At 54.8% G+C, this 14,638-nt stretch overlaps 1 protein-coding gene across 50 annotated transcripts in view; it reads right to left on the reverse strand.

Moving 5' to 3' along the window:
• TSNARE1 (t-SNARE domain containing 1) overlaps positions 1–14,638 on the reverse strand; it is a 140,378-nt gene that overhangs the window by 52,174 nt on the left and 73,566 nt on the right. For all 50 annotated transcript variants that reach the window (XM_074000118.1, XM_074000104.1, XM_074000101.1 and 47 more), the window contains 2 exons: positions 11,336–11,413; positions 10,430–10,499 (listed from right to left, as the gene is read on the reverse strand). In XM_074000118.1, the coding sequence (XP_073856219.1) occupies positions 10,430–10,499; positions 11,336–11,413 (148 nt within the window). The remainder of the gene's footprint in view (positions 1–10,429; positions 10,500–11,335; positions 11,414–14,638) is intronic.

The raw sequence follows: 14,638 nt of genomic DNA on the forward strand, positions 1-14,638 counted from the left end.
CCAGAAAACCCAAGACGTGATGAAGGGAGTGGGGAACGAGAGCCGCCAGTCAAGGAAGGGCAGCCAGGCGGAAGGGCACTGCAGAGGGGCCACCTTCCACGATGCTCGTCCCAGTAAAAGGCCCAGAGGAGACCTCTACTTACAGCCATGGTACCAGGTAGTACCTCCTACCTCAAACAAGCAGAAAACACATTTAAACAAACACACACACAAAGCTAAGGGATGCAGCTAAAACAGTACTTACAAGGAAATTACTGCTTTAAATTCTTGTATTAGAAAAGAGAAAACAACAAAATCAATGTCTAGAAAGTCCACCTAAAGAAGCCAGTAAATTAAACACAAAGGAAGTAGAACAGAGATAATAAAGGTTAAGTTCAACAATTAATAAAATAGCAAACAGACCAATAATAGAAACAATAAAATTTAAAAGCATTCAAAACATTACACAACTCTGCCTAGACAGGTCAAGAGGAAGAAAAACCACACTAGCAAATTACCAAGGTCAAGAACGAAAGACTGAACCTGACTGCAGATCCAGCATTAAAAGAACGTTAAGGAAATACAAAATCCTATATTTGACAACTAAGATGAAATAGAAAAATTCCTTAAAAGACATGAATTATATCAAAACTGACTCAAAAAGAAATAGAAAACCTAAATAGCTCTATAAGTATGGCAAGAATTCAATTTGTGCTTAAAAACATTGCTGCAAATATACAGGCGCAACAGGCTTCAAGATCAGTATCACGCAATCCCCTAGAAAATAGACAGGAGACACACATTGTATGAGGCTCGCACTACCCTGATAACAAAACCCAAACAGATCATCTAAAGGAAGGAAGCCCACATATCACTCACAAGCCCAGCAGCAAAAATCTTCAATACAATTTTAGAAAAATGAATTCAACTATATATGAAAGAGATGGTACACCATGACCAAGAGGCACTCACCCAGGGGATACGAGGTTGGTTCAACATTCAAACATTGGTGAGTGTAATTCTTGTATCAACAGAGCAAATTTAACAAGGAGAAAAACATCTTAATAAATTCTGCAGAAAAAGCATGTGACAAAATTCAACACTCACTCTAGACTAAAACTTCCTTGAGTTTAGTTCCTAGTTTCCTTAACTAGAAAAAAGAAGGAGACTCCCTCAACCTGATACAGAGAGTCTGTTAAATAAAAAACAAAACAAACATCTAGGATACTTACAGCAAAAGATGGAATGCTTCCCCCTAAGATGGGGAATGAGGCAGGTATGTGTGCTTTCACTACTTTTACTCCTCATATTATAAGTTTACCTAGGAATAAGGGGGAAAGACCTAAGAAGCATAAAGATTGAAAATGAAGAGTAAAACTGTCTTCAGTCACAGAGACGTGAACATCTATATAGAAAATCCTGGCCACGCGCAGTGGCTCACACCTGTAATCCCAGCACTTCAGGAGGCTGAGGTGGGTGGATCATGAGGGCAGGAGATCGAGACCATCCTGGCTAACACGGTGAAAGCCCGTCTCTACTAAAAATACAAAAAAAAAAAAAAAAATTAGCCGGGCGTGGTGGTGGGCGCCTGTAGTCCCAGTTACTTGGGAGGCTGAGGCAGGAGAATGGCATGAACCCAGGAGGAGGAGCTTGCAGTGAGCCAAGATCACACCACTGCACTCCAGCCTGGGCAACAGAGCGAGACTCCATCTCAAAAAAAAAAAAAAAAAAGAAAAGAAAATCCCAAGGAATCTACAAAGAAGCTCCAGAAGCTAATCAGCGAGTGAATCTACGCAGGTCACAGGATACAAGGAAGTACACAGAAGTCACATATTTCTATGGAGTCGCAGCCAACAAGAGGAGAAGAACACCAACAAGAGAAAGGCCAGCCTGGCTGTGTCCGTGGGCTGGACGACGACGTTGTTATGGAAGTCCAGCCTGGCCGTGCCTGTGGGTTGGGCGATGATAATGTTTTGAAAGGCCGGCCTTACCGTGTCCGTGGGTTGGACGACAATACTGTTATGAAAGGCCGGCCTGGCCGTGTCCGTGGGTTGGACGACAATACTGTTATGAAAGGCCGGCCTGGCCGTGTCCGTGGGCTGGACGACGATACTGTTATGAAAGGCCGGCCTGGCCGTGTCCGTGGGCTGGACGACGATATTGTTATGAAAGGCCGGCCTGGCCGTGTCCGTGGGCTGGACGATGATATTGTTATGAAAGGCCGGCCTGGCCGTGTCCGTGGGTTGGACGATAATACTGTTATGATAGGCCAGCCTGGCCGTGTCCATGGGCTGGACGATGATATTGTTATGAAAGGCCGGCCTGGCCGTGTCTATGGGCTGGACGATAATATTGTTATGAAAGGCCGGCCTGGCTGTGTCCATGGGCTGGACGACAATACTCTTACGAAAGGCCAGCCTGACCATGTCCATGGGCTGGATGACAATGTTGTTATGAAAGGCTGGCCTAGCCGTGTCCGTGGGCTGGATGATGATACTGTTATGAAAGGCCGGCCTGGCCGTGTCTGTGGGCTGTACGATAATATTGTTATGAAAGGCTGGCCTGGACGTGTCCATGGGCTGGATGACAATACTCTTATGAAAGGCCGGCCTGGCTGTGTCCATGGGCCGGATGACAATATTGTTAAGATACCAGTTCTTTAATTTACCCACAGATTCAAGGTAATCCCAAAAAATTGCAGAAAGCTTTTTTTAAAAGAAATAATAATTGACAAGCTGATTCTAAAATGTATATGGAGTTAGAAAGGGGCATGAGAGGAGGAGCAGCACAGGGGGCAGCACCGGGGCGGGCGGCTGAACGCCGTGGCATGGGGTGGGCGAGGGGAGGGGACAGCTCATGGCCACCTCCTGGGTCTCCAGAGTGGACAGTGAGTCATCAGGGACTCTCTGGAACTTCTGCCTCTCGCCGAAGTATGAGAGGCATCCTAAAGAGGCACTTTCAGACAGACTCCTGCTGGCACGGGGAGGCCTCCTCGGGGGCAATGGGGCAGCAAGGCTGAGTGTGGGTCCCACTGGAGGGGGCTCCTCCGGGAAATGGCGACTCCAATCTGAGGCCACTGCTCCAAAGGCCGAGGTGCCTCAGCAAGGGCAACAGAGCAACGCAGGACCAGCAGGGCACTTGGCCCAAGGACACGGGAGCTCACACTGTCAGAGCCAGGGAGTCGCCATCCTCACTAGAGAATGGACTGATGATGTCAGCACTCCCACTCGCCATCACCGGGCAGTTGCCACAACAGCAAATAGAGGGCACCTCCCGCTTGTGTCTCACTTCCCCATCCATCCTCACAGCCACCGAGGGAGGGGTCCCACTCCGTCACCGCGGCACGCATGGCTTGGGGAATAGCAGTGGATCGAGTGCAGGGACAGGGATGAGACTGCACCTGTCTTACGACCCCAACACCACAGTGAGGCCCATGCCAGTGAACCTGTGGCCCTCGCCTGCCCTGGACTGCTTCAGCCAGGAGCCAAGTGAGGCAGAGAAAGCTGGAAACGCTAGCTGTATGTTGAGAGAGAGCGAGCCCATCTCACATTCAATGTGGAGTACAGATGCAATGCCCGGAACCATAACACCCGTTTGTCGCCTCAAGAGAAGCTGGCCTGAGGTTGAATCTGATGCATCAGCAGAACCAAAAGAAACCAAGTGAACTGGAGCCTTCATCAAACTGCACCTGAAGCCCCGTGACCGCTTTACAAAACCCACGTATCCCCACAAAGCCAGCTCTGCACGGTTCTGCTGAGAGGCGAGGCAGGCGGCTACAGGGTGCAGGAAACCTGACCCAAGCATCCCCCTCCCAGCACTCCGGTGCGAGGCCTGCACAGCTGCCAGCTCGGTGGCTCCTGCACCACCAGCCAGGTGGTGCCGTTGCTGCCAGCAGTCAGGTGACTGAGGAGGCCGCCTGGGGGGTGTGTCACCTAAGGCCCATTTGCCCTAGCGCCCTGCCCTAGTCTGCCGGGGCCAGAACTGACCTGAGCACAGAGGCTCTCTCATTTGCTTGTCATTATTTAAGATGTCATTTAGAAGCACCTCTGTCCTGCCTATCTCATACCTGCTCATTTACTCCCATGACCACCCGTGTTTTACAGATGAGGACACAAGGCCCTGAGTCACAGCACCTACAGGCCGGAGCTGGTGAGCTGGAGTGGGCAGAGGTAGGGTCAGGACCAGCCCAGGTTCCCTGATAGCGGGCCCTGAGCTCTCCCAGCTGCCATGCCAGCTCCCAGATGACACACTTGCTCTGGAAGGCACCCTGCCACCCACTCCAGACCCAAGTGGTTAATCCGCGCTCCTGCCCCTCTGCCCGTGTTCCTAGTGACTGCAGTGCCCCTGCTGGTCCCTCGGCTGAGGGGGCTCGTGGGAAGAGCCTGTGGTTGGGCTGCTTTGATTTCCCGGTTCCTGCCCTTTCCCAGTAGGTGGACTGCCCCATCCTAGACCCGGCAACGCCCCAGGAGTGACTCCAATGTGGACCACGGCTCAGCTTCATGAGCAGGTGACACCCAAGTCAACACAATGCAGTGGTGTTGATGCACAGACCCAGGGACCGCCCACGGTGGAGGAGGTGACCACCAGGGCAAGCGGGCCAGCAAGACCTGGCATGAGAGCGCCTGGAAGTGAGGCGGGCAGAGTGGGCAGAAGTCTGAGGCCATGTGGCTGGAGCAGGTGGTGTGGCCATGAGACAGGTCTACAGTAGCGAGGGTCATGCTGGGCAGACCTGAAAGGCCACAGCCCAGACTCTGGGTTTTACTTTACTGGGAGGCAGGCCACTGGAGCCTCCTGAGCAGGAACCGATGTGATCAGATCCACACTTTTAAAGATCACTTTGAGCTCTACATATAGAATCCACTGTCAGGGGCAAGACCAGGGGTGGGGAGGCCAAGAGGAGAAAGTGCAGGAGCCCAGAGGCCAAGGCTGGGCCTGACCGGGACGTGGAAAGGAAGGTGAGAAGCGCGTGGACACGGGACAGCTCAAGAGGAGTGGACAGGCCAGCCCATGACCAGTGAGGGCAGGGGTAGGGTGGGGTCCTGGAGGTCCCTTCTTTGGCCTAGGACTGACAGGGAGACCCCAGGTCAGTCTAGAAGGACCCTAAGTTAGCAGGCGAGAAGGTGGCAGCGCTGGAGGGACACCTAGGGTTCCAATGCTCCACTGAGGAGGGATTCTGAGCTGTGAGATATGCAATACCACCAAGGGAGGGGAGGAGATCAGAGAGGAAAAGAGGCTGGAGCAGATGGATGAAGAACCAGCACCAATGAAGGCCAGGGCCCCAGAGAGCATGAGACAGATGACGAACCAGCACCAGTGAAGGCGAGGACCCCGGAGAGCATGAGACAGATGAGGAACCTGCAGCAGCGAACGCCAGGGCCCAGGAGAGCATGAGATGGATGAGGAACCAGCACCAGTGAAGGCGAGGGCACCGGAGAGCATGAGACAGATAAGGAACCTGCAGCAGCAAAGGCCAGGGCCCCGGAGAGCACGAGACAGATGAGGAACCTGCAGCAGCAAAGGCCAGGGCCCCGGAGAGCATGAGACGGATGAGGAACCTGCAGCAGCAAAGGCCAGGGCCCCGGAGAGCATGAGACGGATGAAGAACCTGCAGCAGCAAAGGCCCCAGAGAGCATGAGACGGATGAGGAACCTGCCAGGGCCCCGGAGAGCATGAGACGGATGAGGAACCAGCACCAGTGACGGCCCTGGAGAGCATGAGATGGATGAGGAAACAGCACCAGTGACAGCCCTGGAGAGCATGGGCTGCACAGGAGGAGAAAAATTCTAGAAGGAATCAACTCAACAGTAAAAAGAAAAATACCCAATCAGGACATGGGCAAAGGATCTGAATAGACATTTATTCCAAGAAGATATGCAAATCAAAAGATGCTTGAAGCTATCAATTATCAGGAAAATGCAAATGAGATCACCACAAGACCCCACTTCGCACCCACGAGGAGAGCCACATCCAAAAGACATATAACAACAAGTGCTGACAGTGAGGTGGGGAGATGGGAACCCTCCAGCACTGCTGGTGGGGGTGTAAAATGGGGCAGCTGCTTTGGAAAGTCCGGCAGTTCCTCAAAGGGTTAGACAAAGAGCCACCGTATAACCCAGCAAGTCCAGTCCTGGGGATCTATCCAAGATAGGTGAAAACCTACACCCACGCAAACACCTACACACCTACATTCACCACAGCTTTATTCATCATGGTCAAAATGAAGTCACCCAAATGCCCACCAGCTGGTGAATGGGTCCGTCCTTCCAGTGGGACAGAGGGGTGCAGTTCTGTACCAGCTGGCAAATGGGTCCATCCTTACAGCAGGAGAGGAGCACGGTTCTGTACCAGCTGGCGAATGGGTGCGTTCTCAGTGGGACTGAGGGGCACAGTTCTGCACAAGCTGGTGAATGGGTCCATCCTTACAGAGGGACAGAGGGGTGCAATTCTGCACCAGCTGGCAAATGGGTCTGTCTTTACATATGGAGGGCACTGTAAGCCCTCTCTGGCCCCCTCACAGAGCCCTCCATCGGGCACTGCAGGAGGTCAGCTCTTCACACCCTGCTGGCCACCCCTCTGCCACAGGGACTTGCCTTCAATCCGGTGGGATGGGGTGAACCGCACACATGGATCATGGCCCTGCCCTGCTTAAGCTCTCACTGTAGGAGGCGGGCTGTTAGGACTAAGCCCCTGAAAGAGCTGCCAAGCACGAGCCTGCGGTGCTGAATGAACGTCATCCAAGGCTCCTTGAGCCCTTCTGGTGCTGATTCTGACATAAAAATCCCGGGCCGGGAAGAAGAGCACACCTCACGTGGAGTAGCAGCCCAGCTCACCCAGACCCCACTCCCATCGCTGCATGCTGGGCAGCGGGCCAGCAGACCCTCAGCAGCCACCTCTAATGCACCCCCACTAGGGCCACTCAACCTACACCTTCACCACAACCAGGGAGGTGAGAGGGAGGCATCACTGCGTGCCCCAGGCAGATCAGAGAACACGCGTGCCCCAGGCAGATCAGAGAACACGCGTGCCCCAGGCAGATCAGAGAACACGCGTGCCCCAGGCAGATCAGAGAACACGCGTGCCCCAGGCAGATCAGCGAACCCCCGCATGCCCCAGGCAGATCAGAGAACACGCGTGCCCCAGGCAGATCAGAGAACACGCGTGCCCCAGGCAGATCAGAGAACACGCGTGCCCCAGGCAGATCAGAGAACACGCACGTCCCAGGCAGATCAGAGAACACGCGTGCCCCAGGCAGATCAGCGAACCCCCGCATGCCCCAGGCAGATCAGAGAACACGCGTGCCCCAGGCAGATCAGAGAACACGCGTGCCCCAGGCAGATCAGAGAACACGCGTGCCCCAGGCAGATCAGAGAACACGCACGTCCCAGGCAGATCAGAGAACACGCGTGCCCCAGGCAGATCAGAGAACACGCGTGCCCCAGGCAGATCAGAGAACACATGTGCCCCAGGCAGATCAGCAAACCCCCACGTGCCCCAGGCAGATCAGAGAACACGCGTGCCCCAGGCAGATCAGAGAACACGCGTGCCCCAGGCAGATCAGAGAACACGGCCCACAGGAACAAGTCCAAAAGCTCCAAGGGGAGCGGGTCCTCTGTGCCACTGTGGAAAGTAAAAAATGTCCCCTTCAAAGTTTCCCTTCTTACTAAAGAATAAATCGTAAGTGTTACAAATAATAGTTTTTTAAAAAAACTAACTTCCTTCAAGCCTCCTTGCTTTTATACTAATAACTCTTTGCCAAGTCCTATTCTATGTAGCTGTTAGATATAAGGGAATAAGTACATCCTATGTCCTTGTACTTTAACCAAGATACTTGTTCTAAACATGCTCAAACACGTCCCGGCTCACAGCCTACACGCCGTCCTTATTTGGAAATGTGACTACTTTTCTAAGTTCTTTCACAAGCAACTTCCTCTTTTCCTTTTGTTCTCCTTTGCCTTTACCTATTCAGGAAAGTTTTAAGCTGTTAGCCAATCAGGTCTAAAGGACCCAATGCATAAGGGATAAATATTCTTGCCTTTCTTTGTTCAACTGTGCTCTCGTGGCAGGATTGCTAACAGGCAGCACTCCTTCTGCAGAAAGTAAAATTGCCTTGCTGAGAAAATTCTTTGTCTGAACACTAGTTCTTCTTTTCGGCACCAAGGAACGAGTATTTCTGACAGCCACACACCATGGGGTGACCTGGCCCACACACCACCTCCACATGGTGACGGCCCCCAGGGTGGAAGGGAATAGAGCCCAGACAGGAGTGTGTGAGCCGAGCTGCCACTGAGCCCCGCCCACGGGATTGCAATGTGGCCACTGGACTCCAGTGTGGGGGTCTGTGACAGGGAGGCCTAGGGTGGGGTCTGCAGGCAGGTGACAGAAATGACCTGGCCACATCAGCCTTGCATGGGATGAGGGAAATGGGCCCTACCTGGCGAGGTTTTTCTGAAGCTGAATGTATTCAGGTGGAAGGACCACCCTCCCTCCTGAGACTAGGTCCCTCCTACACTGCAGGGCTGGAAAGCCTCTTCCCTGATGAAATGATGGCGGCCATGGATGAAGGTATATCCTTTAAATGTCCTTAGTTGGCGACTTCGTCAATGTGGAGGAAATACAGAACTGGCAATCATGTCGGTCTCAAAAGTTATTTTTAAACATTAACAGTCCATGATATGGGAGCATCCGAGGGGCCACAGAAGGCTCTAGATAAGCCATGACAAGCAGGCTAGGACCACAGCCGGCCACACAGGGAGGACTAGAAAAGTACTAAGGCAAGAGTGTCCAGACCTGACAGCTGAGGCTGGCCCAGGGGAGGGCCACGGTGCTGGGATACTCGGTCCTCAGACCAGGACAGTCTCCTCCCCCACGCTGGGGCCCTCTCTCCTCTCCAAGGCCCACAGCGGGTGGTGTCGGTCTTCGGCTAACCAGGCCGGGCGGCCCAGGATGCGCACATGAGGGCCAGGGTCCCGAAGTGCCCGTCCCACTTGGCCCTTGTGACCTAACCCAGGAGCCGGGCAGAGGCACAAAGACCTGAACACAGCAGTTTCACCGGGAACTCGGCTCACCACACTGAAGAGATGGGCGAGCCACAGACCTGGCCCAGGGTTACACGAGTTACGTGCATCCACACGGCCCTCTGAGAGGCTACGCGTTTCCTGAGCCCGAGGACCCCAGAGCCCGGGTGTGACCAGCAGGTCCAGAGTCCCTCGCTGAGCTCTGACTCTGCGAATATGCACGGGTGTGAGGAAGGCTGGCAAGGAACATTGACATGCTAACAGTGGTTCCCAGGCGTCCTGTGTCCAAATTCCTCATCACAAGCCTACGTCACTGTCACATCAGAAAACAGTAAGTTTCAGTTTCATAAAAGGGCTTTTAAAAAAAAAGGCTAAGAATAGAATTGCCCTGAACATCTGCAAAGGGTGCTCTGCAGCTGGAGCGTGAGGCTGTGTGGCAGGGCGCCTATGTATATTGAATGGAGCCACTGTGAGGAGGAGCAGAGACTCCAGCACCCTCCACCCTTGTGGGAGCCGTGGCCCTCCCAGTCTCCTCAGTTCTGGCCCTTTCAGGGCGCGAGGCTGGTGTGGCCACCAGCTCTGCACAGGGGAGTCTGAGGACAACATCCCAATGCAGTGGCCTGGGGCTGGCTGGGGTCCTTGGGGCTGCAGGCATCCTGCTCACTGCAGGGCGAGACACAGGCCAGCATGGGAGGTCACAGCAGCAAGTGCAGCGGGGACCAGATGGAGGGCAAAGGTATAGACTGCTAGGGTCCCCTCGGACCCCAGAGTGCCACTCTCACCACACCTGGGACAGATGCTCCCTTCCCTCCCCTCCCCAGCCCAGCCAGGGCTCAGGCTTAGCAGACAGCACTCAAGGCACCTCTCCCCATCCCAGACCAGCCCAACCCAGGGCAGGCTGCTAGGCACCCCTCAAGGAAAGTCCAGTGGGAGCCCGCCAAGGCTCAGCTCCCCGAAAGGGCAGAAGCAAGACAGGACGCCCCACTCCAACCTAGCCCATGGCTGTGCAAATGGCACATCGGTCTCACCTCCTGTGTCCACAGCTGAGCAGGCCCCAACAGGGAGCCTTCAGACGTGAAAGACACATTTGGAGCACGTTGGCAGGGAAAAGCGTGTGCCGGCAGGCATGCACCCCCCCACCTTAGCACACGCATGCGCGTGACTGGGGCATGCACAGGTGCACTGAGGCTTCCACGTCGGGGCTGGGTACACCTGCGTGCCCCGGGCACCTGCAGGCTGAGAGCCCAGTCTCAGGTTCACAGCACTGACTAGGCTTATCCGTAGGTGTGTGTGCATATATGCGCACACGTGTGCCCAGGCAGCTGTGGGCAGGCAGCTGTGTGGACAAAGCATGTGGGCACAGGACTACACTCCTGCCCCTGCCCCCCAACATGCACCATGCCCAGGCATGGAGATGCCGTGGCCCACACACTCACAGGCTGTCCCGAAGCTCCTGCGTGTCACTCGGTGTCCCTAAGGACTGAAGGCTCCGCTCCAAGGAGGTCACTGCCCGAGAGAAGAGGGACAGGGTGAGGGCAGAAGGAGCTTCCCTGCCCCTGCTACTCCACATGGGTGGCCCACTACAGCCAGGACAGGGTGAGCAGAGCCCAAGGACCAGTGCCTGAGCCAGGGCAGACCACCTAAGTGGCCTGGAGACCAGGGCACACACTGACCTCAGCATAAGGTCACACCAGCCAGGATCCCTCCCCAGCTGGTCTGCGACAGGCGCTCAGGCCCACGTGCAGTCAGGGGCTCTGAGGAGCTGCCTCCAGCAGTCTTGCCCTGGCTCTGGGGACAGCTTCTCTCCACCCTGCTCCCTCACCTCTCCCCTGGCCATCTGACACGTGGCTCTCGTCCCTGCTCTCAAAGATCTAAATGCAACAGCTTCGCTGGGAACTCTGCTCACCACACTGAAGAGATGGGAGAGTCACAGACCCAGCCCAGAGTTACACAAGTTATGTGCACCAACAGGGCCCTCTGAGAGGCTAAGGTGTCCCTAAGGACCGAAGGCTCTGCTCACTCCTGCAGTGACCTCCGGTCTGCAAGTCTGAGCGGCCCTGGGATGCTCCTTCCTCCACTGGGCTCCATCCAGATCACACAAACGGTGTTGACAAGGAGCAGCGTGGGGTCAGGGAGAGGAGCCAGCAGCGGGCAGGAGCAGCCGGCGGAAGCGGCACCCGGCCCTGACCCAGCGCTCACTCCTTCCCACCCAAGAAACCCGGGACTGCACCACAAGACAGCCTGAGGGGGGATGCCATGCACCAGCACCCTCGACTCCAACGTCGTGTCGGGGTCCAGGGCACCTGGATGGAGGGGCAGGCCCGGTCCAGACGCAGACTCACCACTGGAGTTGATTCGGAAGACGTTGGCCGACGTCTCCTGGAACAGCTCCTGGAGGTCACGCGGATCGACCTGGGTGGCTGGGAGAAGACAGGGAGGAGGAGAGAACACAGGCTGAGGGTGAAGCCTGCAGGCCCAGCTCTGCTAACCGCTCTGGGCAGTGCCCAGGGGCAGGGACCTGAGAGGCGGCAAAGTGGCCCTGAATCCCTCTCAGGGGTTCTTTGCGGCTTGGCCACCTTGGGGTCAGGACTGGACACCCATGCCTGCCTTCAAAGTACCCACGAGCTGGAAGAAAGGAGAGGAAGGCAGGGGGTGGTCCCTCAGAAAGGCTGCACCCTGAGCTCCCGTACACCGCAGCAGCTGGCGTGTGTGCCCGGCAGCTACGAGCACCTGCTCGTGGAGGCTCAGAGCAGCATCACTAAGAGTCAAAGCACAGCCCCGCTGACGAAGCAACAGACACGAGGTCCAGCTCTGCACCGCCAGCTCAGCATCGGAGACAGAAACACTGGTTTCCACACAATGCAGGTGAGCCCTGAGCGCAGCACACACGGAGATGAAAGCCAGTGGGAAAAGGCCACATGCTGCATGGTTCCACACATCTACCACGTCAGAACCAACCAATGCTCGGACAGAGCCGGGGCAGGGGCAGTGAGAGGGAGGAATGGGCATGACTGCTAATGGGTACGGGGGTCCTTTTGGGGGTGATGAAAACGTTTTAGAATTAGAAAGTGGTGACTATAGAATGCTGCATATTCTAACAGACACTGAACTGTACGCTTTAAGATGGTTAAGATGGTGAATTCTGAGTGACTGGGTTTTATCTCCGTTTTTAAAAATCTACAGAACATTGTGAGGACAGCAAGTCTTCATGAGGACATGGTGGATGGAACGCTTGCCCGCCGCACGGTGAGGATAAACGGCACGGCCACCACGGGAAAGGTCTGCATGCTGCAAACACTCGCATGAGGACATGGTGGATGGAACGCTCGCCCGCCGTGCAGTGAGGATAAACGGCACGGCCACCACGGGAAAGGTCTGCACGCTGCAAACACTCGCATGAGGCCATGGTGGATGGAACGCTCCCCCGCTGCACGGTGAGGATAAACGGCATGGCCACCACAGGAAGGGTCTGCACGCGGCAAGCACTCGCCCTCTGCCCGCCCCCTGGGCAGCATCTTGGGCATTTACACAGAGGGGCAGAGCGTACGTCGAAGCACATCAAAACACTCGTGGCCTGCCCACCCTCCAGCCAGCAGCCCCGGGGTTCACAGAGGAGCAGAGCACACATCCAGAGAAGCTCCTGAAGAGCGCTCCCAGCTCCCGGCAGCTTGACTGCTACCAGCCCCCACCCGAAGAGAGGGCTGGTGCCCAGGAGACACCAGGGAAGGGACGGCCACATGGGCCTGTGTGCAAGGAAACTCCAGGCATGCAACACGGTGAATCTCAGAAACACTGCTCAGACGACAGCACAAACGGGGTGCAGGTCCAGAATGACCAAGGCAATCCCCGGGGCCTCTGGGCTAGGCTGGGGAACTGGGGCAGGGCCGGAGGGACCCTCCTGGGTGAGGGCCTGCCCTGGGCCTGGACAGAGCTGTGGGTTACACATTACTGTCACAATGCCCAGGATGGCACATTTAGGAGCTGTGCGGTTCACTGTACATAAATGAAAGAGAAGTGAATGGCAAGTAAACAGCGTTCAGAAGGAAACGCACTGAGGGCCAAGTTCACTCTGAAATGCACGCAGGTGGAGGCACTAAAGGCGTGACTAAACCAGGTAGAGACTCCAGGCTGGCATCCAGGTGGCAGCTATGGGGGTGTCTGTGCAGTTCTTTCAACTTTCTCTGCAAGTTTACAATTTTCCACATTAAAATTTAGCAATAAAAGAGCATGGTTTGAGGTCTACAAACAGGTGTGAGGGCTAGAAGACACTAGGGGTGCTACGGGGACCCTCCCAACACCAACCCTGTGTGGACTGGCCTCAGGTGGCGCGGCCTGAAGGTACACAGCACCCCTGGCTGGACATCTGGGTTTCCGCCAGGACAAGGCCCAAGTCCGGCTCTGCTCGGGGTCACTGAGCTGCCTGGCCGGGGCAGGGCTGATCCTAGCACTCTCTCTGGGAGTGCGCAGGTCTGTCCACGGATGTTCTGTGCACCTCTGGCTCCCGGGCAAGTCCTGGCCCCCTGCATACTTTCCATCCGGCTACCTCCACCCTGCTCCAGCCCCAGGCCTCCGGGTCCAGCAGCCGCACTCAGGGCAAGGACTGGAGAAAGGAGGAACTGCCAGGCGGCCTCCAGGAGGGCGAGGCCTGAGGAACGGTCCCCCCATCACCCAGCACCCACCACCCCTCGATGTCACCATGGCCCAGCCTAGCAAGGTCAAGTCAGGGCCTCAGTTGCATTCGTGGAACAACGAGAGTGATGATGAGTTAAATCAAGTTTAGCCTAAAGGTGCCTCCTTACATATTTTCAGTGTGGCCTACAGGTTGATTTGTACATCTTGAATGATAACAACAGGCATTGTAAACGGACCGTGCCCTACACTTGTGCCAGTCACTGAATTTTGGCCAAACGTAGCCAACGGTTCGAACCATGTTCAAATAAGGCAAACACCAAGCTGTAACCGGTCTGTTTCCATGCCTCACTTCCGTTCTCTGTATGTCACTTCCTTTTTCTGTCCAAAATCTTTTACCCCATGGCTGTGCTGGAGTCTCTGAGCATACTCTGACTCGGGAGGCTGCTCAATTCATGAATTGTTCATTGCTCAACTAAACTCCTTTAAATTTAGTTCAGCTCAAGTTTTTCTTTTACCATGGAACAAGCTCTGGCAAGAGGAGCACGAGAACCCATCCTAGGGCCCAGGATCACCCTCCCCATTCACAGATGGGCAGGTGACCTGCTCAAGGTCACAGGCCAGTAAGGGGCACACACAGGGAGGGGGGCAGCAGGGGGGAGGGGACACAAAACAAACAAAAAGAATTTCCAGAAATAATGACCAAAAGTACTCAAATTTTATGAAACTATAAACTCGGAGATTCAAGAATTTCACCAATCCACAAGCCGAACAAATATATATATTTAAAATCCAAGGTATATTATAGGCAAACTGCAGAAAACCAGTGATAAAGAAACCTGAAAAGTGGCCCAGAGAAGAAACTGCACATTTCATGAGGAAGACAAAACATAAGAAAAGATTTGACCCTTTCGTCAGAAACTGTGGAAGCCGAAAGACAATGGAAGGATGTCTTCAAAGTGCTGGGAGGAAAAACTTGCAACTAGAATTCTACCCCCACTGGAAATAGATTTCTA

Source organism: Macaca fascicularis, chromosome 8 (genome assembly GCF_037993035.2).
Source record: "Macaca fascicularis isolate 582-1 chromosome 8, T2T-MFA8v1.1".
In the NCBI taxonomy this organism is placed as follows: Eukaryota; Metazoa; Chordata; class Mammalia; order Primates; family Cercopithecidae; genus Macaca; species Macaca fascicularis.